The 17,075-nt window shown below is 34.8% G+C and overlaps 1 protein-coding gene across 2 annotated transcripts in view; it reads right to left on the minus strand.

Annotated features, from left to right (window-relative positions):
• Nucleotides 1-17,075, minus strand: part of GLRB (glycine receptor beta) — a 95,977-nt gene that overhangs the window by 22,291 nt on the left and 56,611 nt on the right. For both annotated transcript variants that reach the window (XM_019441159.2, XM_019441161.2), the window contains exons 5-8: nt 14,542-14,771; nt 14,318-14,400; nt 12,342-12,482; nt 6,224-6,376 (exon numbers count right to left, since the gene is read on the minus strand). In XM_019441159.2, the coding sequence (XP_019296704.1) occupies nt 6,224-6,376; nt 12,342-12,482; nt 14,318-14,400; nt 14,542-14,771 (607 nt within the window). The remainder of the gene's footprint in view (nt 1-6,223; nt 6,377-12,341; nt 12,483-14,317; nt 14,401-14,541; nt 14,772-17,075) is intronic.

Genomic DNA, 17,075 nt, shown 5'->3' on the forward strand with positions numbered 1-17,075 from the left:
AAATATTTTGTGTTAATAATTCTTGCAACTCATGTAACATCTAGAAATCAATGAATATAATTCACCAAAATAAAGAAGAAAACCCATCTAAATATTTAAGTATATGCAGAAAAAGAATTTGGCAAAATTCAATCAAATTTAAATTCAATGAAATTTTATCATACGTGATAAAAAAACAACACTCAGCCAACTAGGAAGCAAAGGAAATCTACTCAATTCAGTTAAGACATCTACAAAAAAATCTACAGCTACTATCACACTTAATAGTGAATGGCTGTTATTTCTACTAGAATCAGGAAGAACAATTGGCAACAATTCTATTCAACATTACAGTAGAAATACTACAATGAGGTAAGAAAATTAAATGTTGGGGAGTATTTGAAGCAACTGGTAAGAATGCAAAATGGTACCATCTTTTTGAGAAATAGTATCTCAGTATTTTATAAAAGTAAGTGTATCTTGATATCACCTCACACCTGTCAGCATGGCTAAAATCAACAACACAAGAAACAATAAGTGTTAGGGAAAATGTGGGGGAAAACAACCCTTGTACATTGTTGGTGGGAATGCAAGCTGGTACAGCTACTGTAGAAAAGCGTATGGAGGTTCCTCAAAAAGTTAAAAATAGAACTACCACTGAGTATTTACCCAAAATTTAAAAAACACTAATTCAAAGGAATGCATGCACCTCTATACACACACACACACACACACACACACACACACACAAACATACGATCTATCTATCTATCTATCTATAGATAGATAGATAGATAGATAGATAGATGTATCTCACATATATACATGCCATGGAATATTAGTCAGCCATAAAAAGAATGAAATCATCATTTGCAACAACATGGATGGAGCTAGAGATAGAGAGTATAATGCTAAGTGAAATAAGTCAGTCAGAGAAAGACATCACATTATTTCACTCATATGTGGAATTTAAGAAACAAAACAAATGAGCAAAAGGAAAAAAAAACAAAAGAGGGGAGAAAGAAAGAAAGAGAAAAGCAACCCAAGAAACAGACTCTTAACTATAGAGAAAAAACTGATGGTTACCAGAGGGCAGGTGGGGGGGTGGGTGGTGAAACAGGTGATGGGGATTAAAGAGTACACTCATGATGAGCATTGAGTAATATATAGAATTGTTGAAACACTACACTGTACATCTGAAACTAATATAACACTGTACATTAACTATACTGGAATTGAAATTAAAAACTTAGTAAAAATAAAATGAAAGTTTTTCAAAAAGTAAAACATAGTTTTACTTTAAAATCCAGAAATCTTATTCCTGGGTATTTACCCAAGAGTAATAAAAACATATGTCCATAAAGAGACTTGTACACAATTATTGAAAGCAACATTTGGGTTATTTATAATAACCCAAACCTGGAAATGATCTAAATGTCCATCAACTGTTGAGTGGAAAAATAAACTATGAAATACTGCCCAACAATTATATGGAGTCAAATATAAACATGAGCAACAACATGGATACATCTCACAAACATAAATATATTCCTGTCCTCTAGTTTTCTTTTAGTGGGTGTGGCTAGAGATAATCATCCCAACATACTGAATGATCTTAGTTGAAATTTATAATCACTAACCTCAGGAAGCCCATAATCACAGCAAGCATTGTATATTTCCCTTGTCCATTCACTACCTTCTCTCTTCAAACTCACAACAGTCTATCCTACCTCACTTGCAACTCGTGACCTTTCTTCCTATTTTACTGAGAAAACAAAATCATTCGCAAGCCCCCACTACCATATCTACTTACCTATCTCTGTCTATACCTATATACTCTGCCTTCCCTCCTGATATTGAAGACCAAGGATTAGTAAACTGATGCATGGGACACCCATTCAATTATGTATTGTCTAAGGCTGCCTTTAATGCTACAACAACAGATTTAGGAGTTGCACCAAAAACCATATGGCCCACAAACATAGAGTATTTACTATCTGGCCCTTCACAGGAAGAGTTTGCTGATCCCTGGGACCAATCCACTTTGTCCTCGAAAAGGCCAATCTGTCTACCTGATCTCATCCCCTTTCACTTCTCAAATTCTGCTCCTGCACTTCTTCCATCTCTCATTTTTTCCTTTGTTATTGGTTGTTTTCCTCTAAATATAAACATGCTAAGATTTTTATCCGTCTTCAAAACAAAAACCGGAAACCCTTTCAACTCCTATTCCCACCCCAGCTATTTCCCCATTCTCTTTTTCTTTTTACAGCTGACAATCTCCAGCGTGTTGTTTCTACTGGATACCTCTAGTTCCTCCCCAGATGCCACCATTCTCTCCTGAAGTCACTCCAATCAAGCTTTCCTCTGTTCACTCTACAGAAACTGTTCTTATCATGGACACCAGTGACTTCTCCAGGTTAATGAATCCAATGACAATAGTTAGCCCCAAACTTACTTGATTGGCAAGCAGCTTGACTGAGCACTCCTTTAACCTAGAAATGCTTTCCCCGTTTGGCTCCTAGGAAACTACATCATACTGGTTGTTGCTCATCTTCTCAATCTCAAGGGTTTAACCTTTATACGTCCACCTGCACTCCCGTCTCCTCACGTTAAAGACCATCTATGTTCTTACAAATCTAAAGTTCTTACCTCCAGGCTTGATCTCTCTTAAAAACTCCATACTTGTATAGCCAACTATCTGATATCTCTACCTAAAAGAGATCTCAAACTTAACATGTCCAAAACCAAGCTCCTCATCTTCCCACCTTCTCAAACCTCTTTTACATGCAGCTTTTCCCATGTCACTAAGTGGTAATTTCATCCCTCTGGTTTCTCAAACAGACAAACAAAAAACAAATACAAACCCAAAAACCCTTTGAAGTCAGCTTCGATTCTACTTTCTTAAATCCTACATACAACACATCTACACATCTCTTTATCTCTACCATATCCATCATCTATTATGAGCATCTCTACCCTCTGGCTCATACTGTGATCATTTCACTTAGATTATTAAAATAGCTTCTTTTTTTTAATTTTTTTTAACGTTTATTTATTTTTGAGACAGAGAGAGACAGAGCATGAATGGGGGAGGGTCAGAGAGAGAGGAAGACACAGAATCTGAAACAGGCCCCAGGCTCTGAGCTGTCAGCACAGAGCCCGACGCGGGGCTCGAACTCACGGACCGTGAGATCATGACCTGAGCTGAAGTCGGACTCCCAACCGACCGAGCCACCCAGGTGCCCCTAAAATAGCTTCTTAACTGATTTCCTTGCTCCCACCCATGCCCCATTTTAGTGGGTTCTAAACAAAGAGGCAAGGAGAATTTGTTAAAATTTATTTATTTTCTTATTTTTATTTATTGATTTGGGGGGAGGCAGAGAGAATTTCAAGCAAGCTCCATGCTCAGTGCAGAGCCCGACATGGGGGAGCTCAATCCCACGACCCTGGGATCATGACCTGAGCTGAAATCAAGTCTGATGCTCAACTGAATGAGCCACCCAGGTGCCCTGAGATTTGTTAAAATTTAAAGCACATCCTGCGGGAAAAGCCCTCAAGGGCTTCCCATTTCACTTTGAATAAAAGCCAAAATAATCAGAATGCCTTAGGACATATTACACAGTCTCCTCCCTTTTGCTGTCTTTCTGACATCACCCTTTCACTCGTTCTGATCCAGCCACACTGGCTTTCTTGGTGTTCCCAAAGTACTCCACACATGCTCCTGCCATAGGAATGCTGGCCTTGATGATCACTAACCCAGCCCATTCTTCCCTAGATATCCACCGTGATTTATTTCTTTACCTCCATCACATCTTTACCCAATATCACTTCTCTTTCAACAGTTCCCTACAAGCAGGCTGCTGTCCCTGAACTCTCTGTCCTTAGGTCACTATCTTTCTACATTCCCGGACATTAGGATTTTTTTTTTTTTTAATTTTAGTGTAGTTGACATACAATGTTATATTGGTTCCAAGTGTACAACAGAGTGATTCAGCAATTCTATACACTGCCCAGTGCTCACCATAATTACGTACAGTCATCATCTGTCACCACACCCTGTTATTACAATATAATTGACTATATCCCCTATTTTGTACTTTCCATTTCCATGACTTGTTTTATAACTGGAAGTTATACGTCACTGTCTTGTATATCATATATTGTACTTATTTGATGTCTGTTTCTTTCCAAAAAAAATACATACTCATTGAGGCTTAGAGGTTTTCTTTTGTTTAATCTATTAACTATCTCTTAGCTATTTACTTTGTTAGCTATGTGCTCATCTTCTTGAATATTGCTTAGTACACAATTGGCACACACTAAATACTTGCTGAATGAATCAAGAGTGCAAAAGTGCCTTACAAAGTGTAAAGTAATGTATACATGTGGCATATTATTAACTCCTGAATGTGTAATAAGCACTTTACACTCATATTTTCAGTTCTCCAAATAACCAACCCCTTGAGTATTTTTTGATCCCTATTGACATTTCAACAGAGTATGTTTAAAGAGGTTAGATCTGTTTGTTATCTAAATTGTCACAATTTAGACAGAGAGCAGGAATTGAAATCCAAGTTGAACTCTAGGGACTGACTTTCAACCATGAAATACTTCTGCTCCATACAATAGGTCTACTGGACGTTAAGTGGACAGCTCAGGGACCTTATGTCAGAACTCCTGCAATAGATGGGGATTTTCAGAGAAAAATCCTTCAAGGACATATCAGGGATTTAAGTGTCTCCAGAGTACTCTTGAAAGTCTGACATTTCAATTTATATCGGTGCATAAGAGTAAGATATTTTTAATAAGCAAAAAATTGACTACTTGGGGGAAATGCATGATATTTTTGACAAGTCTAAGAATACAAATCCAGTTTTCCAGTAGTTTTATTCTCAGTACAACATACTACATAGTTAATTCTCATCCCCTAAATGAATTAATCTATGAGTTGCCATTGTCTTCATTATACATACATAACCATTAGGATGAAATCTCCTACATTTTTGGTCATTAAGATGTAGATTTGGTCTCTGTGGCTTTTATTAAATGTAAATCACCAAATGTCTTATTCAAGTAAAACTGTCATTTTCATTGCTTCTTTCCTGGTTTTCTACTCTTTAAAATCTGTATTTCATTTAATTCCCCTAACAAGTCTGGGGGGAGATTTGCACAAAGCCTTTTTGATGGAAATAAAAAATAAAATGCTGCAAGCAATCAGTCACCAAGAGGTCAGATATACCACAGCCCTACCTATATAAGTTCCAGGTGAAAGTCAGAGAACACACACACGCGCGCGCGCGCACACACACACACACACACACACACACACAAGGTAATGAAACATTTTAAAACATTCCAAACAATCAAAATTTGTTGTAACAAAATCCTTATTTTCAAGATTATTCACTTCACCCACTAGAAGGGCTCTTGATTACTTCACAAAGCAAAGACTTTTTCATCCCTATACAGACACAATTTTAAGACTGGCTAATGATGTTTCTATGTGACAGAGCATTAACAATAACAAATAAGAGAGCATAGATAACCAGCTCTTCTTCTCCCTAGCCACTCCTGATGATACAGCACACAATATCCGATGTTTAAGAAAATGATGCAAAGATGGGGCACCTGGGTGGCTCAGTTGGTTAAGTGTCCAACGTCAGCTCAGGTCATGATCTCATGTTTCATGGGTTCGAGCCCCACATCAGGCTTTGTGCTGACAGCTCAGAGCCTGGAGCCTGCTTCACATTGTGTGTCTCCCTTTCTCTCTGCTTCTCTGTCTCTGTCTCTCTGTCTCTCAAAAATAAACATTAAAAAAAACTTAAAAAAAAAGAAAATGATGCAAAGTCATTCCCCAGTGAAGAGCATGAGATAGTATAAAATATCACTGAGAAAGATTCCCATCAATATAGTTTTGTTTTTAAGTCTGGCACTATTGCGGCTTTTAGACTTTAGTTACCTGTGGAAATCACTTCTTAATAATTATTTCACAAGAGTCAAAGTTAGACAGATCAGCTGTTTAAAATACCCAAAGACATGAAAGAAGAAAAAAACTTAGTTTAATTATTGACTGCATAAACACTGAGAAAATACAGTGCAATGTCAAGTTTTGAAGGAAGTCTAAAAAAAGAAAAGAAAAAGGTTGCCTTCAATTCTACAGTTCTGTTTGAAAATAGTTGATTACACAGTTAGGCAAGGACATAACCCACATCAGACATCGAGAGAGAAGCACAGAACGCTTTACCCAGGGGCACTCTGGCAGCGCTTGCGTCCGGGTTGATCCAGAAGGAAAGCCAGGAGAGAACCACTATCAGCAGGGTGGGGGCGTAGACACCCATCATGTAAAACCCGACCTGTCTCCTCAGGGTGAAGATGACTTCCACACACGTGTAGTACCCTTTCAGAAACAAACATGTTAGAAATATGAGGTGCTCACCCACGTGCAACTGCAAAAATCAACGATGTACCTATAAATTGTAAGTCACTTCCATTTGAGGCAGTTTCACAAAGTAAACTCAGAAAAAGATTTTTTTTTCTATAAATATATAATTCATTTGACGCGAAAGGTTGACATTATGGGACCTGTCTCACCTGACCTTTCACAACTTTATTATGGCATCGAGAAATAGATACCACATGCTGTGCCACTATGTCAACATCTCAGCTTTTAAGTCTTTGTTCAGAGAATTCGCAATGAACTTAAACTTTTCATTACCCATGGGTCCTCTCAGAGCAACTGATCTAAAGGAGTCACATAGGGAGCAGTAAATCAAAGTGGAACAAGTCTAAAAAGAAACACTCCACGACTACGCATTGTCAGTATAATTTTTCAGCTACATGTACCACTTCTTATCTAGAAAGTATGGCAGTCTACAATAACTCCTATGCGTACTTAAACCTTAAAAGTTAAGAGTATTGGAAGTAAATGCTAGCAGCAATAAGAAATATGTGTTTTCAATCTACGTAGATAAAAAATTATAAAGGGCAAATATCCAACGTTCCTCTCAATTCTCTCCTCCACTCTAGACCCTCAAGCATGCTTTATGAGGCAGAGGACCTCATTTTCACAAGCGGAGACAAGTGCAGAAATTGCATTACAGCATAATTCTAGAGATGCCATGACACTACTAGTCCCCCGGATTAATCACAAATTATGGGCAGCCTCATAATAGCCTTTGCTGACTTGAGAAACAAAATAAGTGACAAAATATTCTCCTAGCACTGGAATAGAAGACACACTTCTAGATGTTTGAGATTATTTTTTTAAATGCTTTAGTTCTTTCAGTTAGCAAATTAAATATAATATTTAATGCCTAGAGTGCTTAATTTTGATAAAATTGTCGTTAGCCATTCAAACAAAAGCAAGGTTATGTGCAAATGCCAAAAAGTTAAAATATCTCCAGTTGTGTTCAGCTTAAACCTTGTTATTTTAAAATGTGGAAATATATAAATGAATGATAAATGAACACATTAAATAATTGTGGGGAAAGGACAATATTGCTTTTTACTATTTTAAATTTTAAAAGAAATATTTATCTGATTTTCCTAGTTAGGAAGGATATATACACTTCTGGCACTAGAACAATCTTCATTTTTATTCATTAATGGTACTTACGGCAATAGTGCACAATTAAAGAATGTCAAATAAAAGAATAGCTATTCACGTCCTCTTATTAAATAACTTAGATTAGAACCCTATCTTTTCCCCAGTGTGAATTATAATCATCGCCACCTCTGAGAGATTAGAAACATATTAGGGCTAAATATGTAACAAAAATAAAGAGTTGATTTGAACTGCAGTAAATTCTACTTATGCCAAATGCTTCCATATTATATCAGAAAACAAAAAAAAAATGCAGAATGTTTGTCTCTTTTTGTAATTTTAATTTCATTAAAACCAGGCAATTAATTTAAATTGTGCATAGGTTTTAAAAAGATGCAAAAGGTCAAATAATGAAACCTCCCTCCCTTTTCTGTTCCCCACCACTCATCTTAACTTCCTGCCTGGACAAACAAGAACATATGTTTCTAACTAACAATTATGTGCAAAATTTCCAAAATAGAATCTTTTAAAAGTCCCATTTTCTGCAATTAAGAGGCTCCCAGTACTTCTTAAAAGTGGTTCTAAAGTACCTGGCTTTGCAATAGCATCACTTACTCAATTTAATTTTACATTTACCTAGCACATGTGAGATAGGGAATGACATACATGTGCTTATCACATATTTTTAAATTTATTTTTTTATTGTTTTTTCTTTTCAAATTTTTATTGAAATTCTAATCTGTTAACATACAGTACAATATTCATTTCAGGAGTAGAATTCAGTGATGTATCACTTACATACAATACCCAGTGCTCAACACAAGTGCCCTCCTTAGTACTCATCACCCATCTAGCCCATCCCCCCACCCATTATCTCTCGGCTTGTTCTCTATCTTTAGTAGTCTCTCACTTACTGCATATTTTTAGGTAACCTGAATTGTCACAAATATTTCAACAATTTACTATGGAGTTGCTCACTTTAAAATGAACTTTTGCATTCCATCCCATCATATTTAATTGGCAACCTAAATAACAGAAACCCTGTACTCTGAAGCAAGTTTCCACCCCCTCCTTTTATGAAGGCACCCACTAGGGGAGCTTCCCAAGACTTGGATGAATTTGGCAATAAAATACATGCTTGGATATTATAGTGATTTGCTCCATAAACTTTTATGAGAAACATTTCTTGATCTTTTTTGATCTTTTCCTAGTACTGTTACATTTATGAGAGGCAGGTGGGCAGCTAATTGATATAAATGTTCATTGGCAAATTCAATTTACTTTCTATTTCCTGTGGGGTTTTATTTCATTATTATTCACCTAGGCTTGCAATTTAAGTATTTTTCATACTTGTTTTCCCATATATTTCTCCTTTGTAACATCTACAATTATAAAAAACTGTAACTTTTAATAAAGTTAAAGCCAAATTATTATTTCTGATTATTTCTGTACAAGTTAAAGAACATATTGTCCATCATTCTATATATGTTGCTGTCTATATCTTTTTCATTATTCTACATTATTAAGCATCCCATATATTTAGAAATTTCTTTTATTTAAAAAATTATGTTTATTTATTTTTGAGAGAGAGAGAGAGAGAGAGAGAGAGCACGAGTGGAAGAGGGGCACAGAGAGAGGAAGACACAGAATCTGAAGCAGGCTCTAGGCTCTGAGCTGTCAGCACAGAGCCCGACACGGGGCTGGAACCCACGAACCACGAGATCATGACCTGAGCCTAAGTTGGACGCTTAACTGACTAAGCCACCCAGGCGTCCCAGAAGGCTCTATATTTCTAAGTACATTTCTAAATATTACCCAAATATTAAAATATATTTTACTAATAGTCATATGATGATTCATGTAAACACTGATGATAAAGCATGCTTACTGAAACATAATAAATGACAATTATTATGATGTTAGAAATAAGTTTTTTGGGGGGGGAGGGTGCCCGGGTGGCTTGGTTGGTAAAGTGTCCAACTTTGGCTCAGGTCATATCTTATGGCTTGTGAGTTCAAGCTCCACATCAGGCTCTGTGCTGACAGCTCAGAACCTGGAGCCTGCTTCCAAATCTGTGTCCCTCTCTCACTCTGCCCCTCCCCCACTCATGCTCGCTCTCTCTCTCTCTCTCTCTTTCTCTCTCAAGAATAAATAAACAACATTTTAAAAATTTTTAAATAGAAATAAGGGGGTTTTTTTTGTTATTTTCTGTAGCTAATGAGAGTTCAGTGACTTATTTATAATAATTCAAAAAATACCATAAAATCTTTACTTATTATAATCTGAAGTAATCTCTCAACTACTCTCCAGCACATCTTATTTTCTTCTTAAAACTAAAATAAATTATTCTGTTTATGTGTGTACTATACTAGAATACATATGTACAAAAGGGCAGGGATCTTGCCTTTATTCCTTGCTGCATCCCCAAAAGGAGACTTTTAGATATAGGGTTTAAGATGTAGGGCTTAAAGGTGAAAAAACAAATATCCCAGGATTTTCAATGCTATGTCATCATTTTATGCTATTACATAAGATCAGAAATAAAATTACCAGTTTTATTTTCATCTTTAGATGAAATTTAAAATTTCACTAGGGTCTATTTCAAATTTCTTAAAACAATTTAGAGACTATTCATTTTGAAATGCTAAGCATATAATCTAGATGTGGGTAACTATTTGCAGTGTATAATGGGACTGACTCCACAGGTAGGGTAGCAATACCAGACTCACTGTTCCAGTGCTTCACCTGGATAAGTGTCTTTGCTTTATTGTCCTAACATGTAAAATAGGGAGAAGAAAAGTATCGAAGTCATGGCATTGTTGTGAGGATTAAGATACAGAATTCCTGTAGACTACTTAAAATAATGCCTGACATACAGCAAGAAATCAAAGAGCTATGTACTTAGTATGTGCTTCTACACAACAATCCCAAAACGCTGCTTCTTGGCTTTCAAGCTTATTTTTTTCATTACTAGGTGAGCTGTAAACATTTCTAAACACTGTAGCTCATTTCCTTAATTTGAGTGAGTACCAAGAAGAGGGACACTATGCTTCGGGCAGTCGCCGACATCGAATTGCCTGGAACATTCGGTAACTCACTCAGTCACCCTGCTCTTCAGTTATTTTATGTGTTAAATAAAGAAGCTGCCTCAGAATTGTCAATAAGATCACTTCCATATCTAGCAGTCCGTGTATCTATGAGTTCTTCACTGAGTACTTTGGTGGTCAAATTTTTTTTTTTTTTTTTTATTGCTGCACAATAAGTTTCACCCAAATTTATTTATTTTTATTTTTTTTTGTTTGTTTGTTTTGCATGATCAATTTATAGGTATCAGTGTGTGCTTTCTTTTTTTTTATTTTTTAATATATGAAATTTACTATCAAATTGGTTTCCATACAACACCCAGTGCTCATCCCAAAAGGTGCCCTCCTTGAGGAGGAGGGCCATCACCCACCCTCCCCTCCCTCCCACCCCCCATCAACCCTCAGTTTGTTCTCAGTTTTTAACAGTCTCTTATGCTTTGGCTCTCTCCCACTCTGGTGGTCAAATTTTTTAGAGCTTTCAGGTTTTCCTTTTAAAAACCTTCATAAATTCTTTCGCAGTGCACTTCCTTATTATCTCTCCCGTTCTAAAATATATAAGCTTTATAAGAGAAGGAACTCCTTATATATAAATGCTATATAAGCTGTTAACTTATGTGAAAGTAAACAACACATGCTTAAACTAACTTTATCTCCAAGTTGCTTAAGTGTTGCGTTTATTGTAGCACTGTAAATATGCAAATGTTCACTCTACCTTTTCTAATATTATATTTTGTCTTTGATGATGTCACGATGACAGCATTTTTGCTCAAACATCTGATCTCTCTGAATTCTACAGAATTATACTATACATGTTTTATTTTTGCAAGCCAACATAAATGTTGCAATAAATTTAAACTTTTATTGTATCTATTTCTGAATATCTTCATCATATCTTTGTTTACTTCCTGAAAATTAGAAATTGTATGGTAATTTACAAGTTGAAATGATAATTTGAAATAATAGTTTGATATAATGATCAAAATTCAATCATCTTTTTATGTATTTTACTAAGAGAAACAATGTTATTATATTTAATATCTAAAACTCTCTGTAACTATCAGTTGTGACTCAAAGGTTGAATATGAATCATATTATTAAAGTATTGATTAGTATTATATTTTTATTTCTGCAAAGTTTGAGGTAATTTAATGAATGAGGTTAATTTGTTGTGCTTTTCGCAATTAGCTGCTCCATAACGTATGCCAAGAATATTATACAGGGAGTGTTCACTGTTGTCTAGTTATTTCCTAGACATGCTATTGATTCCTGCACAGCATAAAGATCAGTGCTTTGTAAAACTAACAATATGGCTCAACCAACACCTAAAACCTGCCTAAAAGACAAGAGACAAATGTATATGGATTACATCGATCAAATCCATAATGTTTGGCCCCAAAATGAATCTTGCCAGAAGCAGAGTTTCTTCAATACTTAAGCAAACCATTGCTTGGGAGAGTTCATATTACTAAAATAAAAAATTGAAAACCTCTTGTTATCTAGAATTTCATAAAGAAAAGCAAAACTAGAATAAAATTTTTTAAGAACTTTAGTAAATGTAATTTTATGAAAGATTTAAATATGTAATTTAAGTATATGGATATATGATAAACTACTTATAAATACTGAACTTTCTTTTTAACTAAGTTTTTTTCTATCCTGTTCCTAGCATATATTAAAATTAAAATGAATCTTTGAAATATGACTTAGTTTTCTTTAATTCAAAGAATATTACTTACCGGTGCCTTTATAGTATTTTGTACAGTTACCATATTCGATATCTTCCTTTTTAATATCAAACTGAGGCAATGCAATTTTTTCTAACTGAACAGGATCCCCTGATTGCCAGATAAACCGTAAATCATCAGTTGTGTAGCCAACTATAAACAAAAGTAAATAAATAAAAATATTAGTTTGGAATATGATTATTAATACTTTTAAATATTTTAGTAGTCCAATTATTAAGTTCAGCAACGGTAAGATCATAGGCCCTACTTATATAAAATTTTTGTTAAAAATGTGAAGAGATAAAATTTATGGCCATTAATGAAAATATTAGCACAAATTTACAGATAATTAGTTGGCTTAAAGAAAGAATAAGCTAAAATATTTAGCATATTGCAATTACAATCCTACGGCATCATATGTAGTAGCACATTTCTCTATATCAAAATTCTGAACTGTCGTTGATAAAGAGCAGTGAATAAGTCATTCTAGCTTTTTTGCATATCTACATTCACAACTATACAATATGCTACCTGGACATTAAAAAAAACAAAAAACAAAAAACATTTAAGCACGAAATCACCTATATTTTTGAAGACATGACCAGAAACTTCCCTGAAGGAGTTGCATGGCCACAGGAAAGCAGTAAAACAACCTCTCAAGTGGACAGTATTACATCAGGCTGAAGCACACATTTTGGGCTTAGGTAATATGGCTACAATTCAAGGATCCTATAGGGTTTTACAGCATAGAGTAGCCTACCATTCAACGCTTAAAGTGTATGGATTTTCCAAAGCAATATTTCAGTGCATCGGGTAATAGATTTGAATGTAAATAGTTAAAATTTTCTACACAAATATGTATTGACACACAGGTATACACTGTACAACACATTCACAAAAATGTACATACACACACTTACATCTACAAAATCCCATTTTATACTTAGAAAGCAACCGATATTGTTCAAATGTAGGATCAAACTTCAGTACACTTAAAACAACAACAAATAACCACAAAGTAACTTTAAAGCACATCATCTAGCAAGTATATATACGATATTTTCCAAGGCTATCACTCTTTTTTTTTTTGCTGAAATAGCTCACGGTATATAGGTATTCAGGCTAAGGATTCCTTGTGTTAGTGTTCATTTTTCAAGTTTTATGTCCCACTTTTATTTTCAAAAGATAAGCATCATAGTGAATTAATGTATTTTAAAGGTAAATAATCATTTCAATAATAATTTCAATTAATATACTTTATACCTTAATGTAGTGCACCCTTCATAAACTGAAAAACATATGATCACAGAAACACAAAAATTCCAATGTTGTCGAAAAAATTTTTACACATCCAAAGAAAATGACTATTTGGCAGGATTTAGAGACAGTTTTTCAATGTTTTCAAATTTTCTGCTCTGAACACGTGATTTTAACAGCAGAACAGTTGTTAAGACATAATTTTTTTTCATTTATTTTACTTACTTTTTAAAATGTTTATTTATTTTTGGGAGAGAGAGACAGACAGAGCGCGAGCAGGGGAGGGGCAGAGAGAGGAAGACACAGAATCCGAAGTAGGCTTCAGGCTCTGAGCTGTCAGCACCAAGCCCAACATGGGGCTCAAACTCACCAGCAGTGAGATCAGGACCTGAGCTGAAGTCAGATGCTTAACCGACTGAGCCACCTAGGTGCCTCATCATTTACTTTACTTATAATACTAATTTGAAATGAAGTTGGCAATTATAAGAAGTTAGAAGTGTACATCTACATAACTGAGGTAAAACTAGTACCAAAGGGATCTATCTTAGTAATGATTACAGTAAAAGAATAACTATAATTTTCCTAAATAAATTATTTTACTATTTGTAATCAAAAGCATCAGTTTTATCATTGTTATCCAAGATATTAGTAGAATGTATTGTCTACAGATTTTAAACATATAGTCACATATAGATTTTATGCTATAGTCACTTTGGGTCTCATTTACATACAGCTCTCCAGCTGCATCTTGCAACGTTGTGTATCCATGGGAAACAAGGTCAAGTCCAAAGGGCAGGAAAGAGTAATAGATAACCTGAAAGTAGAAACAGAGGTCTTAGAAGTTGCTTAACATGTTTCTCTGTGATACACTGACTTAAAATATATATATATATATATATATATATATATATATATATATATATACATGTATAAATGTACAAATATTAACAAGTACCTCATGCTGACAAGAACATCTCCATCACGAAAAATAAATAGAAGGATATTTTCCTGGGTCACATCATGAAAATTGGCACTTTTTTCATTTGCAAAAAATAAGTCAGGTTTCCACAGACACTTGTACATCGTGGGATCCACTGTCAGTGCATCTGAACCCCGAAAATCACTAGGGAGCTTCAACCTGGGATCGTTCCATTTTTGTCTCAAGAAGATGTTAACTCTATAGTCCTGGGGGAAAAAAAATGTGTGCGTGTGGGTGTTTATTGCTATTTGAAAGACATGCTCAGCACCAGAATAAAAAGAGTTTCAGTGATTAGCAGCACCAATATTTTTGGTCTTGTAACGTCAACCAGGATCAAAACAGTTTGGTCACTAAATAAAAAGAGCAGTCTAAAATGACCCTTGTGTCTCTATAGACATTCCAGCAGCACTTGCTAGCTCCAACATCAGAATATAAGTTTACCAATAATTGCTTTACCTTTATACAAATGCCAGTTATGCCAGTTGGGTAAGTGGTGTTATAAAAACCTGAGACTGCTAAATATTACCATTATTCTTCCCCCCCCCAACACACCAAAAAAAGAATAAAATTTAATTCAAAATAGATGACAAGTAGGTGAGGGGATGGACTAAATGGGGAAGGGGCGTTAAGGAGGACACTGGTTGGGATGAGCACTGGGTGTTACACATAAGTGATGAATTACTGAATTCTTTTCCTGAAATCATCATTACACTGTATGTTAACTAACTTTGATTTAAATTAAAATAATAATAATAACAAAACAAAATAAACAACAACAAAAAAGCTTCAGGTTATTAATCAATATATGTGTATATTGTGTCAATATACCTAAAATAATTTTTTTTCTTTTTTGCTTATGAAATGTGCCTTTCCAACACTCACTGCTTTATGCTTAATGCCCATCTTTAATGACTCTTACTCCTATACCTCAATAAAGCTAAAAAAAAAAAAAAAAAAAAAGGAGAGTAAAGAAAAATATTTCTCCTGGCCTTTTACTAGTTAGCAAACTACAAAAATAATATATATGTGTATATAAAACATATACATTATATAATATTATGTATATATGTATATAACACACATATGTACATATGTTTACCTAAGAAGGAAAAAGAAAAACTGTCTTTGAAGATTCATAGATGTACGATTACAGAGAGAATTTAAGATAGTCAAATGAGATTTGCATTGGATGCAAAACAGGTACATCAAAATTTGTAAATGTTATGTTTTATTTAACTATAGTAGAAAAATGTTTTGAAATCTACTAAATAGCTGATTATTTTACTTGAGTTTTTTGTCTACCTCCTAAAATTTTTATCTTAAAACTTTGTAAAAATTGAATTATGTCAAGACATAGATTTTAAGAGTATGTGCACTAGGAACAAGTTTAATACCTTAATACATTTTATTATCTGCCAGTTAAATGGGGTTCTAGCACAAATCAGGTTGTTAGTATATACGAACTTAACATTGAGCATCATGCGCACACCTTTTGATTTTAATTATATATACTATACTCAGAACGTGCACAAAAGTGTCCAAAGCATAAATTGCATTGGGCCTCAGCTTCCTTATTTTCAATCATTCAAAATTCACAAAATACTATCTATCCATATAGTCTTTTGATGTTATCAAAATGAATGAAATCATAAACTTCAAATCAAAATCCAAAATAATTAACTAGGAAGAGGTTATAGATCATCTTTTACTAAATAATAAGACCTAATAGATTTCTATAAAACATAAATGTACATGCTTTACATATGTGTAAAATATAAAATAAAGCATAAGCAAGGAGCAATCTGAGACATTTTACTTTCTCATATGATCTTCAGACTGTATAGTAATTGTAGAAGGGTAAAGGCACACAGTAGCAATATCCACACACTGAAGTACAGAGAGTAAAATAAGATTTAACCTACCTATATCTCATAGCTACTCTAAACTTAAGGTTTATAAAGGCTTCAACATATATAACACAAATGGTTTCTTAAAAATCATATGCAGATGGTTTCAGAGTGTCCAAGGCAAATAAACCAAGGATTATATAAGCAAGGTGCCTGGGTAGCTCAGTCAGTTAAACATCCGACTTCAGCTCAGGTCATGAGCTCACTGTTTATGGGTTCCAGCCCCACGTTGAGCTCTGTGCTGACAGCTCAGAGCCTGGAGCCTGCTTTGGATTCTGTGTCTCCGTCGCTCTCTGCCCCTCCCCCTCCCCTGCTGGCGCACGCGTGCGCGCTCTCTCTCTCTCTCTCTCTCCCTCCCCCCACATGCCTCTCTCAAAAGTAAATAATAAACACTAAAAAAAAAAGATTATATAGGCTGACACTGAACTTATCTGCACCATTGGGGGCGGGAGTGGGGGGAAGGTAACATTTATCTTATTAAATGAACATGGAATTAAGGAGGGAATAAAGGAGGCCAAGGACTCTAGAAAACAAAGAGTTATGTTGCACAGCTACATAAACTGTTTGTTAAAATATATTCATATCTTAAAATTCATAATGGGA

Source organism: Panthera pardus, unplaced genomic scaffold, assembly GCF_024362965.1.
Source record: "Panthera pardus isolate Hobbes unplaced genomic scaffold, ASM2436296v1 HiC_scaffold_13, whole genome shotgun sequence".
NCBI lineage: Eukaryota > Metazoa > Chordata > Mammalia > Carnivora > Felidae > Panthera > Panthera pardus.